Raw genomic sequence first — 16,394 nt, forward strand, 5'->3', positions numbered from 1 at the left:
CTGTTCTTGATTGCCTTTTCTCTTTTTCTACGTTATTCTAGTCAAGTTTATTCTTAAAGGCTTGTCAAACCTGTAACCTTCCCTCACTATCTGCAGGTACTAAAAAATGTTCTCAAATCAAAACTCTTCCATGAAAATGTTTCTGTGTGATTTTATCTACCAAGGCTTAAGTTTGGAAATCAACATCTAAGAAGAGTTGATAACTTTTTTTCTTTTCTTGATAATAGCTGGGCCCAAGTATTTCTTTACAAGTGATAATAGGTCATAATGCCACACTTTTTAAATATCACAGCTCTCTAACCCAGCTCTTGCTCTGTTGTGTCAGTAAGTGTAAAGATAACCTACAGTTACAGATCTAATAAGGGATTTGTATCAAGAGCTCTTAAAATTCAACAAGACAACCCTTTAAAAATGGACAAAGGTGTAGAATATTCTAAAGAATATACACAAATGTCCAGTGAGCACATGAAAAAATGCATAATATCATTTAATTAGGGAAATGCAAATCAAAAACACAATGAGAGGGACGTCTGGGTGGCTTGGCAGTTGGGCATCTGCCTTTGGCTCAGGGCGTGATCCTGGGATCCTGGGATTGAGTCCCACATCAGGCTTCTTGCGTGGAGCCTGCTTTTCCCTCTCCTTGTGTCTCTGCCTCTCTCACTGTGTCTCTCATGGATAAATAAATAAAATCTTAAAAAAAAAAAACCCACACAATGAGACCACTTTATACCTACTAGGGTTGACAGTAATCAAAAAGACAGTAACATATGTTGACTAAGAGGTAGATAAGTTTCAAGCCCCTTATACATTGCTGGTGGGAAAGTAAAATGTATCTTCCTTAAAAACCAGTCTAACCTGCCAAAACTCATATTTAACATTCAACAGTTGGTGCTGCTGGCAGGAATATCACTCAGATATAAAAATTTCTATTAGTCATGCTATTTTGGGTGGACTATTATCAAAACCTAAGCAAATGGCGACCTGGATTAATTCAAACTTCATTCAAGGTCTGATTTTTGTCCTTTGAGCCTGCTAAGACCCTTAGTCTAATCAACTTCACAAAAGTATCATAGTAACATGAATAGATAATCTAAGACCATAAAAAACAGTGGCATTTACTACAGTTTAATTACCATAATGATCTGCAAATGTAGAAACATGGGTCCAGAAAATTTTGGGAGTTGCTTTTGTTAAATATTAAGCTTTCTAATATCTTAAATATTAAGCTTTCCAATATGTTACAATAAAATTTCCTGTGTTCTTTTAGTTTCTAAGTTGTATCATAATCGGGCTATATATTTTGTTCAGACCATATATTTAGAGTCATCTGATTTCAAAAAAAGCAAGCAACAGTGCCTTGTGAAAATGTCACATAGGTTATATCATGGCTGCACATGCTGATATAGACCATTAATTAAAATACGATCGCCTTTTTAAATTAAAGAAGGAATCAAACATCACTGATTAAAAGTAGATACTATTTTATTGGAAAAAAAAAAAGTCTAGCAGTTCCTCAAAAGGTTAAATGTAGAAATACCATTGCTGTGTGTGTATGTAGTCAAGAAAAATGAAAACAAATGTCTACACAAAAACTTGTACACAATTGGAATCAAGAAATAATTTTTACAGCAGTGTTAATTTCTACTATTAAACACAATTTATAATTGCCTTCTAGTGTATGGAATATGTTAATATTCATATATAGTATAGGCATTGTTATATTTCACACAATACATTTTTATGTTGTTGCTATATATTTTGCTGCTAATGTTTAGTGGAAAATGAGATTGTTCAAATTACAGTTATATTTCTAGGAGGTCTATAATACTATAAAAGCTTATTGTGGTGTATGTAGTTTTTAATCCTATTTTGGGTTTGCTTTAGAAATCTTGCAGTCCCCTTCAATTTGTAAATGTGGATTCTGTGGAGGAAAAAGCTTTATCTTACTCTGTGTCATAGAGTATCTTACTCTGTGACATGTAAGTTTCAACATGAAACCTAAGTCAAATCTCTAAGTATTATCTCAGGAGCATGAGTCCATCAAATTAGGATATGATTTGAGGTAAATAAGCTAAACATATTTTAAGACCACATAGATATTTCTTTTTGATCTGAAAAGTTTGAGCTCATACTTAAGTCTGCATGTTGATGTAAATATTTTAAGCAGTTATATAATGTAGATTACATTCCCAGTCCTCCCTGTGTATTGCTGAAGTCCAAACTTTTGTAGTTTTCACTTCTTTACAGAGGTTTTGAGAGTCCAGAGTAAATGAAGGATAAAAGTCCATTTTAATTCTTTTTATGTCTAGATCATGCCTTACGATTGTGGAATATCCAGACAGACACTCTGGTGGCGATATTTGGAGGCGTAGAAGGGCACAGAGATGAAGTTCTGAGTGCTGTAAGTTCAAAGCTGCAGGGCAGTGACCATCAGGTGTACAGAGCTCTGAACAATCCTCATGGAACTCTGACATGAAAGCATATGGTTGGTTTCATATAGTCTGCCAGCCACTCATTTTATTTACTTGGGACATAATAAGGTTTTTAGTTTACAGATGAAGCAAGTAAGGCTCTTCGTGCTTTATCTGTACTCTCTTGCACTTTATACCAGCACCTAGAATCTCATGAAACAATACCATGAACTTGTTTAATCAAAAATCACCAAGGTAACTTTTGTTTTGCTGTTTCTCAATTACTGAAGAAAGGTTAAGCTGCTTAGCAATTGAGATCGGCTTTCATTTTTTATTTGAAGTTGAAATATAAGATCTATTTTAGGAATTGTTTTATTATGCTTAAACTAAGTTTCAGGTAACCCTTTGGTTTCATGGTATCTTTATGTTTTATAATTTGTTGATTCATTTTAATGATAATGATATTTTTGGTCAGCTAGTATTTTCACATTATTTTAGTTTTACTTACATTTTATTTATAGCTTATCTAGTGGTTTTACAAGTCTTCGGTGTTTTATTAAACTGTAAAGAGGCACCATGTTTTGAAGCAGGTAGCGTTTTATTTGAAAGGACTTAAATATTCCTGTAGTTAGAGTTTATATTCTTTTGAGAATCATACCTACCTCCTCAGCTACCTTGTCACCTTGGATTTTCTAAAGTTGCAGTAGCATTCTCCCATCTGGTTTTGTGTCCTAAAAGCCATGACACCATCCGTTAAGAATTATAAATTCAAGGGATCCCTGGATGGTGCAGCAGTTTGGTGCCTGCCTTTGGCCCAGGGCGCGATCCTGGAGATCCGGGTTCGAGTCCCACGTCGGGCTCCCAGTGCATGGAGCCTGCTTCTCCCTCTGTCTATGTCTCTGCCTCTCTCTCTCTCTCTCTGTGTGACTATCATAAATAAATAAAAATTAAAAAAAAAAAGAATTATAAATTCGAGCTACTGATTGTAAGGGTGTCTTATTGCTGTTGACAGTGAGGTAATTAGAAGTAGCAGCAACCAGACTTGTGAATTCAGTGAACACCAAACCTAAAAAACCCTTAGGCTCTTGTAAAACAGTATTCATGACCAATTCAAAGGTTGGAGTACACAGAAATATCTAGATTAATAAAGAAAATATTCTCTTCCTCAAATAGAACTCTGTACTGTTTTCTTCCCTTTTTTTAAAGGTTTTATTTTAACACATGAACCATGTGCTAAATTAAATAGCATCTTGGTGCCTCATTGTTTTATCTATGAAATAAGGTGGGATAAGGTTGTTATTATAGATGTTCTGTTAGGTGTCTTCAAAATTAGTAGGTAGCAAATGAAAAAGTTAAAATATCTTGTCCCTTTTTAGACCTTTTTTTTTACCTTTTTTCTTTTTAAAAGTGAACTTATAACCTATATAACAAGTATTTTACTTAGGTACACAGATAAAGTAAAATTTCAGTTTTGTTTAAGGACTCATTGTATAGTTTCACATATAGCTGTCAGTTTCATTGTTTAATCAGGGTTGGACAAAGAAAACTTACATAGGTCTTTGTCATGGAATAACTGTTTCAATTTATAATATATATAATATATAATGAATAATTCATTCAGTTTACTTTCAAAATCAAAGGAAATAAAAAAAAATCAAAGGAAATATTTAAAGATAATTGAATAGATAAAACTGAATTCAAATAATTTACTTATATTGTAAACTCACATATTTACTCACATATTGTGAGTAAATGTGTAATTTACTCACATATTGTGATCATGACAAATCAGTTAAAATAAATCTTGAAAAAAATCTTGAAAGCAGCATCAACTGATTTATGGGCTACATAGATAAAATGTATGTGTATGACTTGAAATACGGTTTTCGTTATGTTGTACATCAGATGAAAATTGGATAGTTTAATTTTGGGCAATTTTGGATATTTAAGCTTTTCTGTTTTACATACAGGACTATGATCTTTTGGGTGAAAAAATAATGTCCTGTGGTATGGATCACTCTCTTAAACTTTGGAGGATCAATTCAAAGAGAATGATGAATGCAATTAAGGAATCTTACGATTATAACCCAAATAAAACTAACAGGTAAAAACTGTGCTATTTAAAACTATTTCATGCTGTTGGATAGATGCATTTTACTTTCTCTGGAATTTTTAAATAATTCTCCAACATTGAGTTTAGAAGCCTTTTTTTAAATAACTTTGAGGTACCAGTTTACCATACCATAAAGTTTACTCATTTTAAATCAGTCTTATTTTTAGTCTAATGTTTGTGGGTCCTTTTTCAAAGTCCCCCTTAAGTTGTGGTTTCATCTTAATTTAGTGGTACTTTTCACTTATTTTTATTTAGGTAAGCACATGCTTGGCTATTACATTATAACAATTTTAAGCTGCTTAACTTGGTGTGGGATAGAGTAAAGAACCTTTCAGAATAATATTACTTGTATTATTTGTCAACAGTCTAATAAATTCAAAGTCAAGAGAGTAAATCATGATTTTTTAAAATGGGTTTCTTGGCTTTTATTCGTGGTAATGTAATGCTTTCCTTTAAATGATGGTCCATATTTTAGAAGGAGAAAATTCAGAAGCAGGGAGGGCCTTGCTTCATGGGACTCTGCGAACTTTAGAGTTTTCTTACAAAAAAATATGTGTGTGTGTGTGTGTGTGTGTGTGTGTGTATGTATACACACACATACACACATACCCAACATGCAGCTCAAACTTAAAGCCCCAAGATCCAGAGTTGCACGTTTCACCAACAAAGCTAGCCAGATACCCCTCTTAATATATTCTTGAAATGCTTCAGTTCTTAATTCGGTCATTGTCTTTTCAGAATCTTTTCAGGCTATTAATGTTTTCACTGTAACTGTCATGTCTGTGTATATTAACTTTGCACTTCTGTTTTAACAAAAAAGCTAACATTTATTTTCTGGTTATCAAACCAGGTTATTAATAGATTGTCAGTTAAATTTATAACTGTCAACAAATATTTCAGTGCACTAACATATATATTTGGCTAAAAAGCAATTAACATAATTATAGTAGAATTGAGAATTTGTATCAGATCATTAATAACATTTTAATGTTTTAATAAAGAAAAGCTCCCAGAATTTGAACTGGAAGGAATGTTTGAGATGATTCAGCCCAACATCCTTTTTACATATGAGAGAAAAGTAAAGAGAGGACATGTGAGTTGCCCAAGACACAATTAATTCATGGCATCATATCATTCTTCTACAGTTATTTCAGTATAAAACTGAATCATTAGATTAGAAATGTTAGGTATACTTTTAATTAACTATAGAATTAGTAGCAATTTCTATGCTTGGTGGTCTTCTCACAAACATTTTTAAGGAAAAAATAGCACTATGTTTCACTTTCCTAAATAGAGGAAAAGTCTTAATAAATGCCAAATTCCTGTCAGAGGTCATTTTTAGAAATTGTTGCTCAAGGCAAGACTCATTTAACCTTATTTTTAGCAGCCTTTGGAATGATGTGTCATTGTTCCTAGAAAGGTGACTCTCTTTAGAAATAATCTAGATATGTTGAGTTGCATAGATTGTTAATGCTTAATTTTAAAGGATTGAGTAGATAGCTTAATGTTCTCCATGAGAAACTTCTGGTGCTGTAATCGATGACTGTGCTTATCGTTGTTTAGGATAGCCAGAATTGAAGTGATTAATTTTGGTCTACATAGTAAGATAAGCAGGTATAATTTTTATAAATGAAATTTCATAAGATAAAATTGAAGGCCGATAATGGAAAAAATATAGAAACAAATACATGAAATGAGACTTTAGCTCTCGATTAACAGATAGGAAAGTTTGCAGTTTTCTAGGAACACAGAGTTAATAGTCATATATTTCATTTGTCAACGTTTTATAAATCTGAAAGTGAAAATTAATGTGATTCTCCTATGGTGGTTTTTTTTTTTGTTTTAACATTTTTCTTTTAACTTTTGGCATTTCCATTTCAGGCCATTTATTTCTCAGAAAATTCACTTTCCTGACTTTTCCACCAGAGACATACATAGGAATTATGTCGATTGTGTGCGATGGTTAGGTGATTTGATACTTTCCAAGGTATGCTAACTGCTGTTAAGCTGTACTTCTATTTGTGTTCGTGTGAGTTGGAACTTTGCAGGGAGCACAATTTATTTTATATTTTGGTAAATTGGATGGCAGATGGGAAATTCCCTCGCCCCGCCCCTCCGTAAAGTCTCATAGATTTGGAAACTTGTTTTAGGCATAAAACATCCTGATGAATTATTATAACTGTGCTGCAATAATAGGAAAAACGTTAACTTGTAAGATGATATTCTTCTGATATCCAGTATTATCATAAAATAACCAATTCTAAAGCCATAGTGAATTTTTTGTTATGTTGTGTCCATTTCAGTAAATTTGAATTTACAAAAACAGACAGCTGGAGTTGGCTATGGGCTGCAGTTTGCCAACCCCTGCTCTCTAATGTGTTGATGTACATTTACATATTTTTTGCTGATAATTTAGAGTATTGTTGGTGATGTTATCTGAACATTTAGGATTGTCATATTTGGAAAAATTGCTGTCCAGTTTCTTTTCTCGATGTGGATTTCAAGGCGTTTCATATTTTCTTGGGCAGAGCCTGACTTTTTTTTCTTGGCCTTAAGTTTTACCCTTTTTTTTTTTTTTAACTTTTGATCTTGAGATAATTAGATTCTCAATAAGTTTCAAAGAAAGTACAAGAGGAGTCCCATATTGCCCGTCCCTCAGGTTCTCCCACATACATCTCACATAACTGTAATACAGTATCAAATTTAGCAAATTGACATTGTACAATGTGTGTGTAGAGTTCTATGTTGTCTTTTTATCACATGTGAACTTTGTCATTTCAAGAATGTTACTGTAGGGGACCCTTTAAGATTAGTTTTTTCCACTTAGTATAATGCCATCCAAGTTGTGTGTATCAGTCGTTTTCCTTTTTTATTGTTGAGTAGTATTCCATGGTATGGATGTACCACAGTTTATTAACTATTCATCTATTGTAGGACATTTTGGTCCTTTTCAGTTTGGGTGTATTACAAATAAAGCTGCTAATGAACAATCGTGTACAGGTTTTTGTGTGGACTTAAGTTTTCATTTCTCTGGGATAAATGCCTAGAATGGCAATTGCTGGGTCATGGTTAAGTTTGTTTAGTTTTTTAAGAAACTGCCAAACTATTTTCCAGAGTGGCCGTGCCATTTTACATTCCCACCAACAATGTATGAAAGATCCAGTGTCTCCGAATCTTCGCCGGCATTTGGTATTGTCACTATTTTTTATTTTAGCTGTTCTGATAGGTGTGTAGTGATATCTCATCATGGTCTTAATTTACATTTCCCTGATGGCTAGTGATGTTGAACATCTTTTTCATATGCTTATTTACCATCCATATATCCTTTTCGATGATGTCTCTTCATATCTTTTCCTCATTTTCTAATTGGATTGGTTTTGTGTTTTTTTATTGTTGAGTTTTGAGAGTTCTTAATCTGAATATGAATCCTATGTCAGACACGTAGTTTGCAAATATTTTCTTCCAGTCCATAGCTTGTCTTTTCATCCTCTTAACAGGGTCTTTTGCAGAGCAAATGTTTTTAATTTTGATGAATTTCAATTTATTGATTTTTTTTGCTTGAAAAAAATTATGGATTGTGCTTTTGATGTTACATTTAAAACCTCTTTATGCTCTGGATTCTAAAGGTTTTTCCTGTTTTCTTCTAGAAGTTTTATAAGGTTATGTTTTATATTAAATGTGTGATCTATTTTGAGCTAATTTTGGATGAGGTTTAGGCAGTAGTTCATTTTTTGCCTATGGGTATCTAGTTATTCAGCACCATTTGTGGAAAAACTGTTCTTTCTCCTTTTAATTGCTTCTGCACCTTGGTCAAAAATTGTTTGGCCTGTTTGTGTGAGGCTGTTTCTGGTTTTTCTGCTCTAGTCCTGCTACCTCTAGTATATATACAGTCTTGATAATAAGTCTTGGAAACGGTTAAGTGTTTTCTTCCACTTTATTATTCCTTTTCAAAATTGTTTTAGCTCTTTTGATTCCTTTGCCTTTCTGTTTTATATCCGTTTGATGGGGGAATCAATTGACATCTTTGCTCTCCAGTCCATGAACATAGTGTGTCTCTCCATTTATTTAGATCTTTTGATTTTTATTATCAGCATTTTGTAGCTTTTAGCCTGCAAGTCCTATACATACTTTGCTAGATTTATAACTAAGTACTACTTCTCTTTTTTGGGTGATTGTAAATGGTATTTCTAATTTCTGTGTTTATTGCTAGTATACAGAAATGCAATTGATTTTTCATATTGACCTTGAATCCTGTGACCTAGCTATGCTGCTTACTAATTCTAGGATTTTTTTTGTCGAGTACTTGGGGTGTTTATGTAGACTATCACATCATCTGCAGGTAGGGACAGTTTTATATCTTCCTTTCTGACCTTGCCTTATTGCACTGGCAAACTTCCAGTTTTGTGTTGAATAGCAGTGTTAAGATCGGACATTCTTGACTTGTTTCTGATATTAGAGGGTAAGAATTCTGTCTTTCACAATTAGGTATATTAGCTGTATGGTTTTTGTGGATGTTCTCTATCAAGTTGAGAACTGTACTCCTTACTAATTTTTTGAGAGTTTTATCATGAATGGGTGTTGAATTTTGTCAAATGCTTTTTTCTGTATCACTTCATGATACAGATATGGTTTTTCTTCCTTAGCCTGTTAGTGGATGTATTTTATTGGCTTTTTTGTTTTTGTTTTTTTTTTAATATTGATCTGGTCCTGTATCCCTGGAATGAGTATATTTGCTCATAGTGTGTAATTTTTTATATGTGTTGCTAATAGCTGATATTTTGTTAAAGATTTCTGTGTTTGTATTCATGAGGCTATGATACTAGTCTGAAGTTTTTGTAATGTCTTTGTCTGGTTTTGGTATTGCTAATACTGGCTTCATAAAATGAATCGGCAAGTTTCCTCTGCTATTTTTTGGGAAGAAATTATATAGAAATTCCTCATAAATGGTTGTTAGAATTCTCTAATCATCTGAGCCTAGAAATTTTTGAGAGAGAGTTTTAAAGATACAGATTCCATTTCCTTAATAGTTAAAAGAGCTATTCAATTAACTATTTCCTATTGTGTGAGTTGTGGTAGTTTGTGCTGTTTGAGGAATTGATCCACTCCATCTAAGGTAAAATTTATGTGTAGAGTTGTTTGTAACATTCTCTTATTTTCCTTTTGACAACTGCAGTTTCCTGATAGCTCTGTTTCATTCCTGAAATGGTAATTTGTCTTCTCTTTTTTGGTAAGTTTTGGTAAGGGCTCACCAGTTTTTTTTTTATCTCTTCTTCCTTTTATTTGCTGTGCTATGTTTTGCTCTTTGACTAATTTCTTAAGGTGTGGGAGCTTACATTATTGAGTTGAGACTTTTTCTAAGATAAGTACTAGATGCTATAAGTTTTCTTTTCAGCACTTCTTTAGCTGCATCTCACTAATTGTGATATGAAGTGTGTTTAGTTTCTAGGTGTTGGAGATTGTGTTAATCTTTATCTTACTGATTTCTAGTTTGATTTCATTGTGTTCAGAGCATATTCCTTGTGATTTGGTTGTTTCTGAGACTTATTTTATGACTATCTTGAATGTGTTCTGTGGGAACTTGAAAGGAATGTGTAATCTGTTTGTGTGGAGTGTTCCATAAGTGTCAGGTGCTATTGGTTTGACAGAGTGGTTGAATTCTTATATAACTTCATTGATTTTTCTCTCTACTTATTTTATCAATTATTGAGAAATGGAAAAAACGGAGAAGTCTCCAGCTGTAATTGTGCATTTTTTCCTTTTTGCTTTCAGTTTTATGATGTTTTGCCACTCTGGGTTGCTTGTTGTTGCTGTGTCTTGGTGACTGGGCCTTTTTTTTCTTTTTATTAATTTATCTGGGCTTTTTTCCTAATTTCCTGTAGGTTACATGATTTTTTTTTTTTTTTTTTTTTTTGTAGGCGCTATGCTTAGTGTGGGGCTTGAACTGAAGCCCTAAATCAGGGTCTCATGCTCTATTAATAGTCAGCCAAGCAGCGCTATATAAACATTTTTTTAGAATCCCACTTAAAAATTTTTTTAAAAATGTATTTGTTTTGAGAGCGAGCTCATATAAGAGAGAGTGTGAGCGTGGAGAGGACCAGAAGGAGAGGGAGAAGCAGATTTCCTACTGAGCAGGGAGCCTGATGTGGGGCTCTGTCCCAGAACCTCAAGATCATGACCTCACCTGAAGGCAGATACTTAACCAGTTGAGCCATCCAAGTGCTTCTAGAATTCCATTTTATCTGTAATACTGAGTACATTTCTTTAGGTAGCTTTGTTGATGTTTCCTCTATATGTTACATTATATATGCATATTAACTGTTTTGTTACCTTTTGCTATATACTATGTATTTTCATTAATGCCATTATAAGAAAGTCACTTCAAGTATAAAATATATGTAGATTCAAAATAAAAAATTGCTGGAGTGCCTGAGTGGCTCAATTAGTTAAGCATCTGAGTCCCGATCTCCACTCAGGTCTTGATAATCATGGTCATGAGTTTAAGCTCCACACTGGGCTCCATGCTGGGCACGGAGCCTACTTTAAAAAAAAAAAATTGCCTCAAGATATACCTACCATGCAAACATAAATAGATAAACATATTTACATAATTTGTGTACATTTTACCACTTGATGTGAAGTGTAGAAATCTTCCCTTTATGTTGCTGTGTCCACCATTTACAGTATAATTGTCTTAAATATTTCCTTTATAATTGAGAACATCAAAAAATGTTACCATTTTTGCTTCAGCCATCAAACATAAGGAGAGTATTGTATTCACTTGTTTTGCCTTTTCCATTGTTCTTTTTCCTTCCATTGTTCTCTTTCCTTCCTTCTTTTTCCTCTCCTGATGTTCTAAAATTTCTTCTTATATTATTTCCTTTGTTGCTAAAACCCCCTATAACCATTCTTTTAGGGTAGGTTTGCTAATGACAAGTTCCTCCTTTTTCTTCATCTGAGAATGTCTTCATTTCTCCTTCATTGCTGAAAGGTATATTCACTTAATACAGGATTTTGGGTAGACAGTTGTTTTCTTCTTTCCAGGGCCTGTGGTTTTGATGAGACATCTGCCATCATTGGATTTTTTTTTTCTCCTAAACATATGTGTCCTGTCTTAATTGCTTTCAGGATTTTGTCTTTTTAATTATCAGAAATTTAAATGTAAACATACCCTAATTTCTTTGAGTTTATCTTTTGGGGTTCACTCACCTTAAATTTTTGATATGATTTTTATTTAACCCTTGGGACTCTCATTTTTTACGTTTGTTTTCTTTTGTATAGATTGGGTAATTTCTGTTTTTCTAACTTTAAATTCATTGACTCTTCTGTTGAACCTTTCAGTTGATTTTCTTATTTTGGTTATAGTATTTTTCATTTCTAAAATTTCCATTTGATTCCTTTTATTTCTTTGTTGACTTTTTTTTTGTTTTAAATGTGTTTGTAATTGCTCATTGAAGCACTTTTTTTTCCCCCCCATGGAGGTATTTTTATGATGGCAGCTTCAAAATCCTTGTCAGATTGTTCTGTTATCTATGTATCTCTCTCTCTCTTTTTTTTTAATCTTTGTATCTCAGTGTTGGTATTTATTGTCTTTTATGATTAAAGTTAAGATTTTTATGATTCTTGGTATAATTGAATTTTTTTATTGAGATCTAGATATTTTGAGTGTTGTATCACAAGACTCTTAACTTTATTTAGATCTTTCACAGGAGGCTTCCTCTGATTAATTTTCATTAGGGGAAGGGGAAGCATTGCTTCATGATTGGCAGGTGATGGGGAAGTGGAGATGATGGTGTCTCATTACTATTCCACTAGTGGTCACCCCTGACACTGGGGGTCATGGATGATTGTAAACATGCTGACTCTCTGCTAGGCCTGCTCTGATAACACCCCAGCCAGAGAGTAGGAGGAGTTACCTCATTAGGATGAGGGGTAGAGAGAGTCATTGAGGGGTAGAGAGGTTCAGGTATACACTTGAGGTGCATAGTTGCCACCTGAGAAGTGCTCCCCACTTAGCCTTTGCTGGTTCATGTGAGGGTGGGCCCAGTTTTTTTCTGTGATGTTGGACTAGAGTGTTTGAAAATTTTCTCTCCTGCTATGTTGTCCCTTTCCTGGCTCTTTGGTTAGAGCAGGCTTTTGTTGGGGGTATTTTTGGACTTAACCTGTGAGTATTGCCCAGCTGCTGGCTGCTCTATCTGGTGTACAGTCTGGGGTACATAAACAAGGCAAAAGAAAGCCAAGGAATTAAACATCTTCATGTCCCAGGGTTCCTAACCAGTCTGCCTTCTTTCTACCTTCCAAAGTTTTATGTTTGGTTTATATTTGGTATTCAGTCTTTTAAGTAATAGTGGGGATAAATAGGGGGAGTACATATACTCCGTTGTTTTGGAAGTGGAAATAAAAAGCCACTAGCTCTAAAATTTTTCTTAGAACTTAATTAGATGATAGGAAAGGATTTCTGCATTTTAGGTTTCAGGAAGCTGACCTGAGTGAACTATATTGGCATTCACAAATCTATTTCTGCATCAGAATCACAGGGAGAACATTGTAAAAATAGAGACCTAGGCCACAATCCCAGAGATCCTAAATCTGGCAGAAGGACTTGGGAATTTGTAATTTTAAAAAGCTCTCTAGATGATTTTCAAGTGCAGTCATCCATTACGGTGAACAAATTCTTTTTACCTCCCTAAGTTTTAGTTCTCCATGAGAGGACTCTATTTATTAAGGATCTTTTACCAGTGTAATCAGTGACAAGCACTTGAAGAACTGTGGCAGTTTTTCTGTGTTGGCCTTCCCTTGTAGAAATTCTGATTCATTAGGGTTGGGACCAAGAGGAGTCTTTGGATGGAAGTCTACAAGCTGTCATTCCAGTTGTACATTTAGTTAAGTCATCAAAGTAGGTGATGTCTAAGGTACTTTACAGTAAAGAACTTGTATATCAGATATATAGCCCTGGGATTTTATATAATCTAAAGAGAAGAAAAATGGGGGGAAGTGTTGTCCCCTCCCTTATCTTCCTTTGGCCCTGCTTTTGAACCATTCATATGTCAGTGAAATGGGCAGAGCTGCAACATGTGGCTGTGTAGGCTGTGTCCTGTGAAACTCCGGAAAGCTCTCTACCAACAGGAATTTCTCAGTCCAGGTTCTGTTGAAATACTGGACTATACAATCTTTTTTATTTTTAATGGGAGGGGCCATCCTGTATATTGATTGTAGGATGTCAGCAGCATCTCTGGCCTTTACCTGCTAAAGGCCAGGGACATTGCCAAATGTTCCTTAATTGGCACACCACTGACCTATAATATGAATAGTGCCCACTGTGTTGCAGTTTTTTTTTCCACTGTATTTTTTACCACTTGCTGCTTAACTAGAATGTGTGCAGCAAAGATACTATGTTACAGAATAAGGAAAGTATAACTTAGTCTATTTCAGTCCTATCCCCATATCAATGTCTTGATTTAAACCACTGAGTTTATTACCTTCTATATAATCTGATTTTTAAGGCCTCTAAGCAGGGGCCATACTGAAAAGCATATTTTTGTATAGAGTTTTTATAATTTTATCGTTTGTTATAAAACACTCAAGTCTCTGGATGCCAGAGTATTGAGAGCTGAATTTGGTTTGGAAGAGAAATTCTGACTTCAAAATGTATATTCCAGATAACATAATGCTTTTTAATATTGTCAAATTCTGTTGTAATATGACCTCTTATCCTCAAGTGTGGACCTTGACTCTGTAAATATAAATGAATGTATATCACTGTATCTAGTAGATGGATAACCAGGTCTTAAGACTGTCAATTCTAAAAAGATAATAGAGAAAAGAAGGCTTTGTTTTAAATTTTAAATTTCAGTTCTATATGTAACATTTTTTTTCTCATTTCTCTCTTCTAAAGTCTTGTGAAAATGCCATTGTGTGCTGGAAACCTGGCAAAATGGAAGATGATATAGATAAAATTAAACCCAGTGAGTCTAATGTGACTATTCTTGGGCGATTCGATTACAGCCAGTGTGACATTTGGTACATGAGGTTTTCTATGGATTTCTGGCAAAAGGTAGCAACATATTTCTACATTTTAAAATTACTTCAGACCATTGTAATTTCACTTTTCTCTGTTGTGCATCCATGTTCAGTTTCCTCTAAGAATCTACCTTGATATCTTGTAGTGATTACTTTAGCCGTTGATGTTATTCTATCTTTATAGAGTAGGCTCTCCACACCATTTGCAGTGCTTATTATAAATGCAGTTGACAGGTGTCAATCTTGGCAATAGTGCTTACTTTCCATAACATCTGTTACTAAGATTTAATGTTATGGTGATTGAATGTTAACTTTTTAAATAGCTTTTTTTGTAGAAAAACTTAGAGAAATTTTAGAGATTGGTGTTAGGAATTTGTAGTAACAAATTATCTGGGTATTTATTTCTATAAGAAAACTTTGGAGGAGCTGTCTGTAGCTTTTGCTACAATGTAAATTGTAAAGTCCTTCATAAATTTGCCTTCTAATTTGCTCAGGATGCCTCTGAAGTATAAGTTGCTGTTATCCATTTACAAATCAGAAATATAAGATACAAAGAAATAGAAATAATCAGGAGTATAGCCATAGTCTGGAACTGAGGTTTTTATGAAATATGAATATATCTTAGGAATATTTGAATGCTCTATAGCCTATTTTAATAATTTGGTGTTTTTAAAAATACGTTTATACAGATGCTTGCATTGGGCAATCAGGTTGGCAAACTTTATGTTTGGGATTTAGAAGTGGAAGATCCTCATAAGGCTAAGTAAGTATTTAGAAATTTTTATTGATATTTTTTGTCTTTTTCTCAAACGCTATGCCAATATTTAATTTATTCATGAGAGACACAGAGAGGCAGAGACACAGATAGAGGGAGAAGGAGGCTCCGTGCTTGGAGCCTGATGTGGGACTCAATCCCAAGACTCCGGAATCACAACCTGAGATGCTCAGCCATTGAGCCACCCATGCATCCCTTGAAGTATCATTCTTAAATCATTTTTAACATTTATATGACTCAGTTATTTAAAAATATTTTTTATTCTCATAATGGCTGTTTATCATGAGTACTTTGGTGACAAGTTACACCTTTTTTTTTTTTAATTTAAAATCTACCCAAATTTTATGAAATTAGAGATTGAGCTCTTAGTGATATTTTAAATGCTTTCCATATGACTTGGAACATCTGTTTGTTTTCTTATTCATTGGTTTAACTTGCTACTGACAACATTTTTTATGAATGGCATTTAACCTATTGTCTTGTTTTTTCCTAGATGTACAACTCTGACTCATCATAAATGTGGTGCTGCTATTCGACAAACCAGTTTTAGCAGGGATAGCAGTATTCTTATAGCTGTTTGTGATGATGCCAGTATTTGGCGCTGGGACCGACTTCGATAAAATATTTTTTCTTTATCAAAATTAGAGTGTGTTTTCTGTGTATAATAGAATTAATGTATCTTGCTAGTAAGGGCACATAGAGCATTTAGAGTTGTCTTTCAGCATTCAATCAGGCTGAGCTGAATGTAGTGATGTTTACATTGTTTACATTCTTTGTACTGTCTTCTGCTCAGACTCTACTGCTTTTAATAAAAATTTATTTTTGTAAAGCTGTGTGTTTATTTTCATTGTGATAAAAAGAAATGTTGAAAGTAATAAAAATATTCCCTTTCTTTTTTGTAATCATTTTTGTAGTCCTTTTAACTGAAGAAAGCTATATAATGTAGTGATTAAGTGTAAGCTCTAGGATTAAACGTACTTTAAGTCTTGGCTCTGCAAACATGAGCTGAGCTAAGTAATTTAACATTTACCTCAGTTTCCTCTTGTGTGAAACAGGGATAAGAATATCTACCTCAAAG

The 16,394-nt window shown here is 33.8% G+C and overlaps 1 protein-coding gene across 2 annotated transcripts in view; it reads left to right on the forward strand.

The window, feature by feature from the left end:
- Positions 1 to 16,145, forward strand: part of EED (embryonic ectoderm development) — a 29,325-nt gene extending 13,180 nt beyond the window's left edge. Inside the window, exons 7-13 of one of the 2 annotated variants that reach the window (XM_041730336.1) lie at positions 2,310 to 2,401; positions 4,382 to 4,515; positions 6,406 to 6,511; positions 7,639 to 7,713; positions 14,417 to 14,575; positions 15,231 to 15,304; positions 15,810 to 16,145. In XM_041730336.1, the coding sequence (XP_041586270.1) occupies positions 2,310 to 2,401; positions 4,382 to 4,515; positions 6,406 to 6,511; positions 7,639 to 7,713; positions 14,417 to 14,575; positions 15,231 to 15,304; positions 15,810 to 15,936 (767 nt within the window). In that variant the 3' untranslated portion in view covers positions 15,937 to 16,145. The remainder of the gene's footprint in view (positions 1 to 2,309; positions 2,402 to 4,381; positions 4,516 to 6,405; positions 6,512 to 7,638; positions 7,714 to 14,416; positions 14,576 to 15,230; positions 15,305 to 15,809) is intronic. The other variant, XM_041730338.1, reaches the window with a different exon arrangement.
- Positions 16,146 to 16,394: the final 249 nt, after the last annotated feature.

The sequence above is a fragment of the Vulpes lagopus genome, chromosome 15 (genome assembly GCF_018345385.1).
Source record: "Vulpes lagopus strain Blue_001 chromosome 15, ASM1834538v1, whole genome shotgun sequence".
NCBI lineage: Eukaryota > Metazoa > Chordata > Mammalia > Carnivora > Canidae > Vulpes > Vulpes lagopus.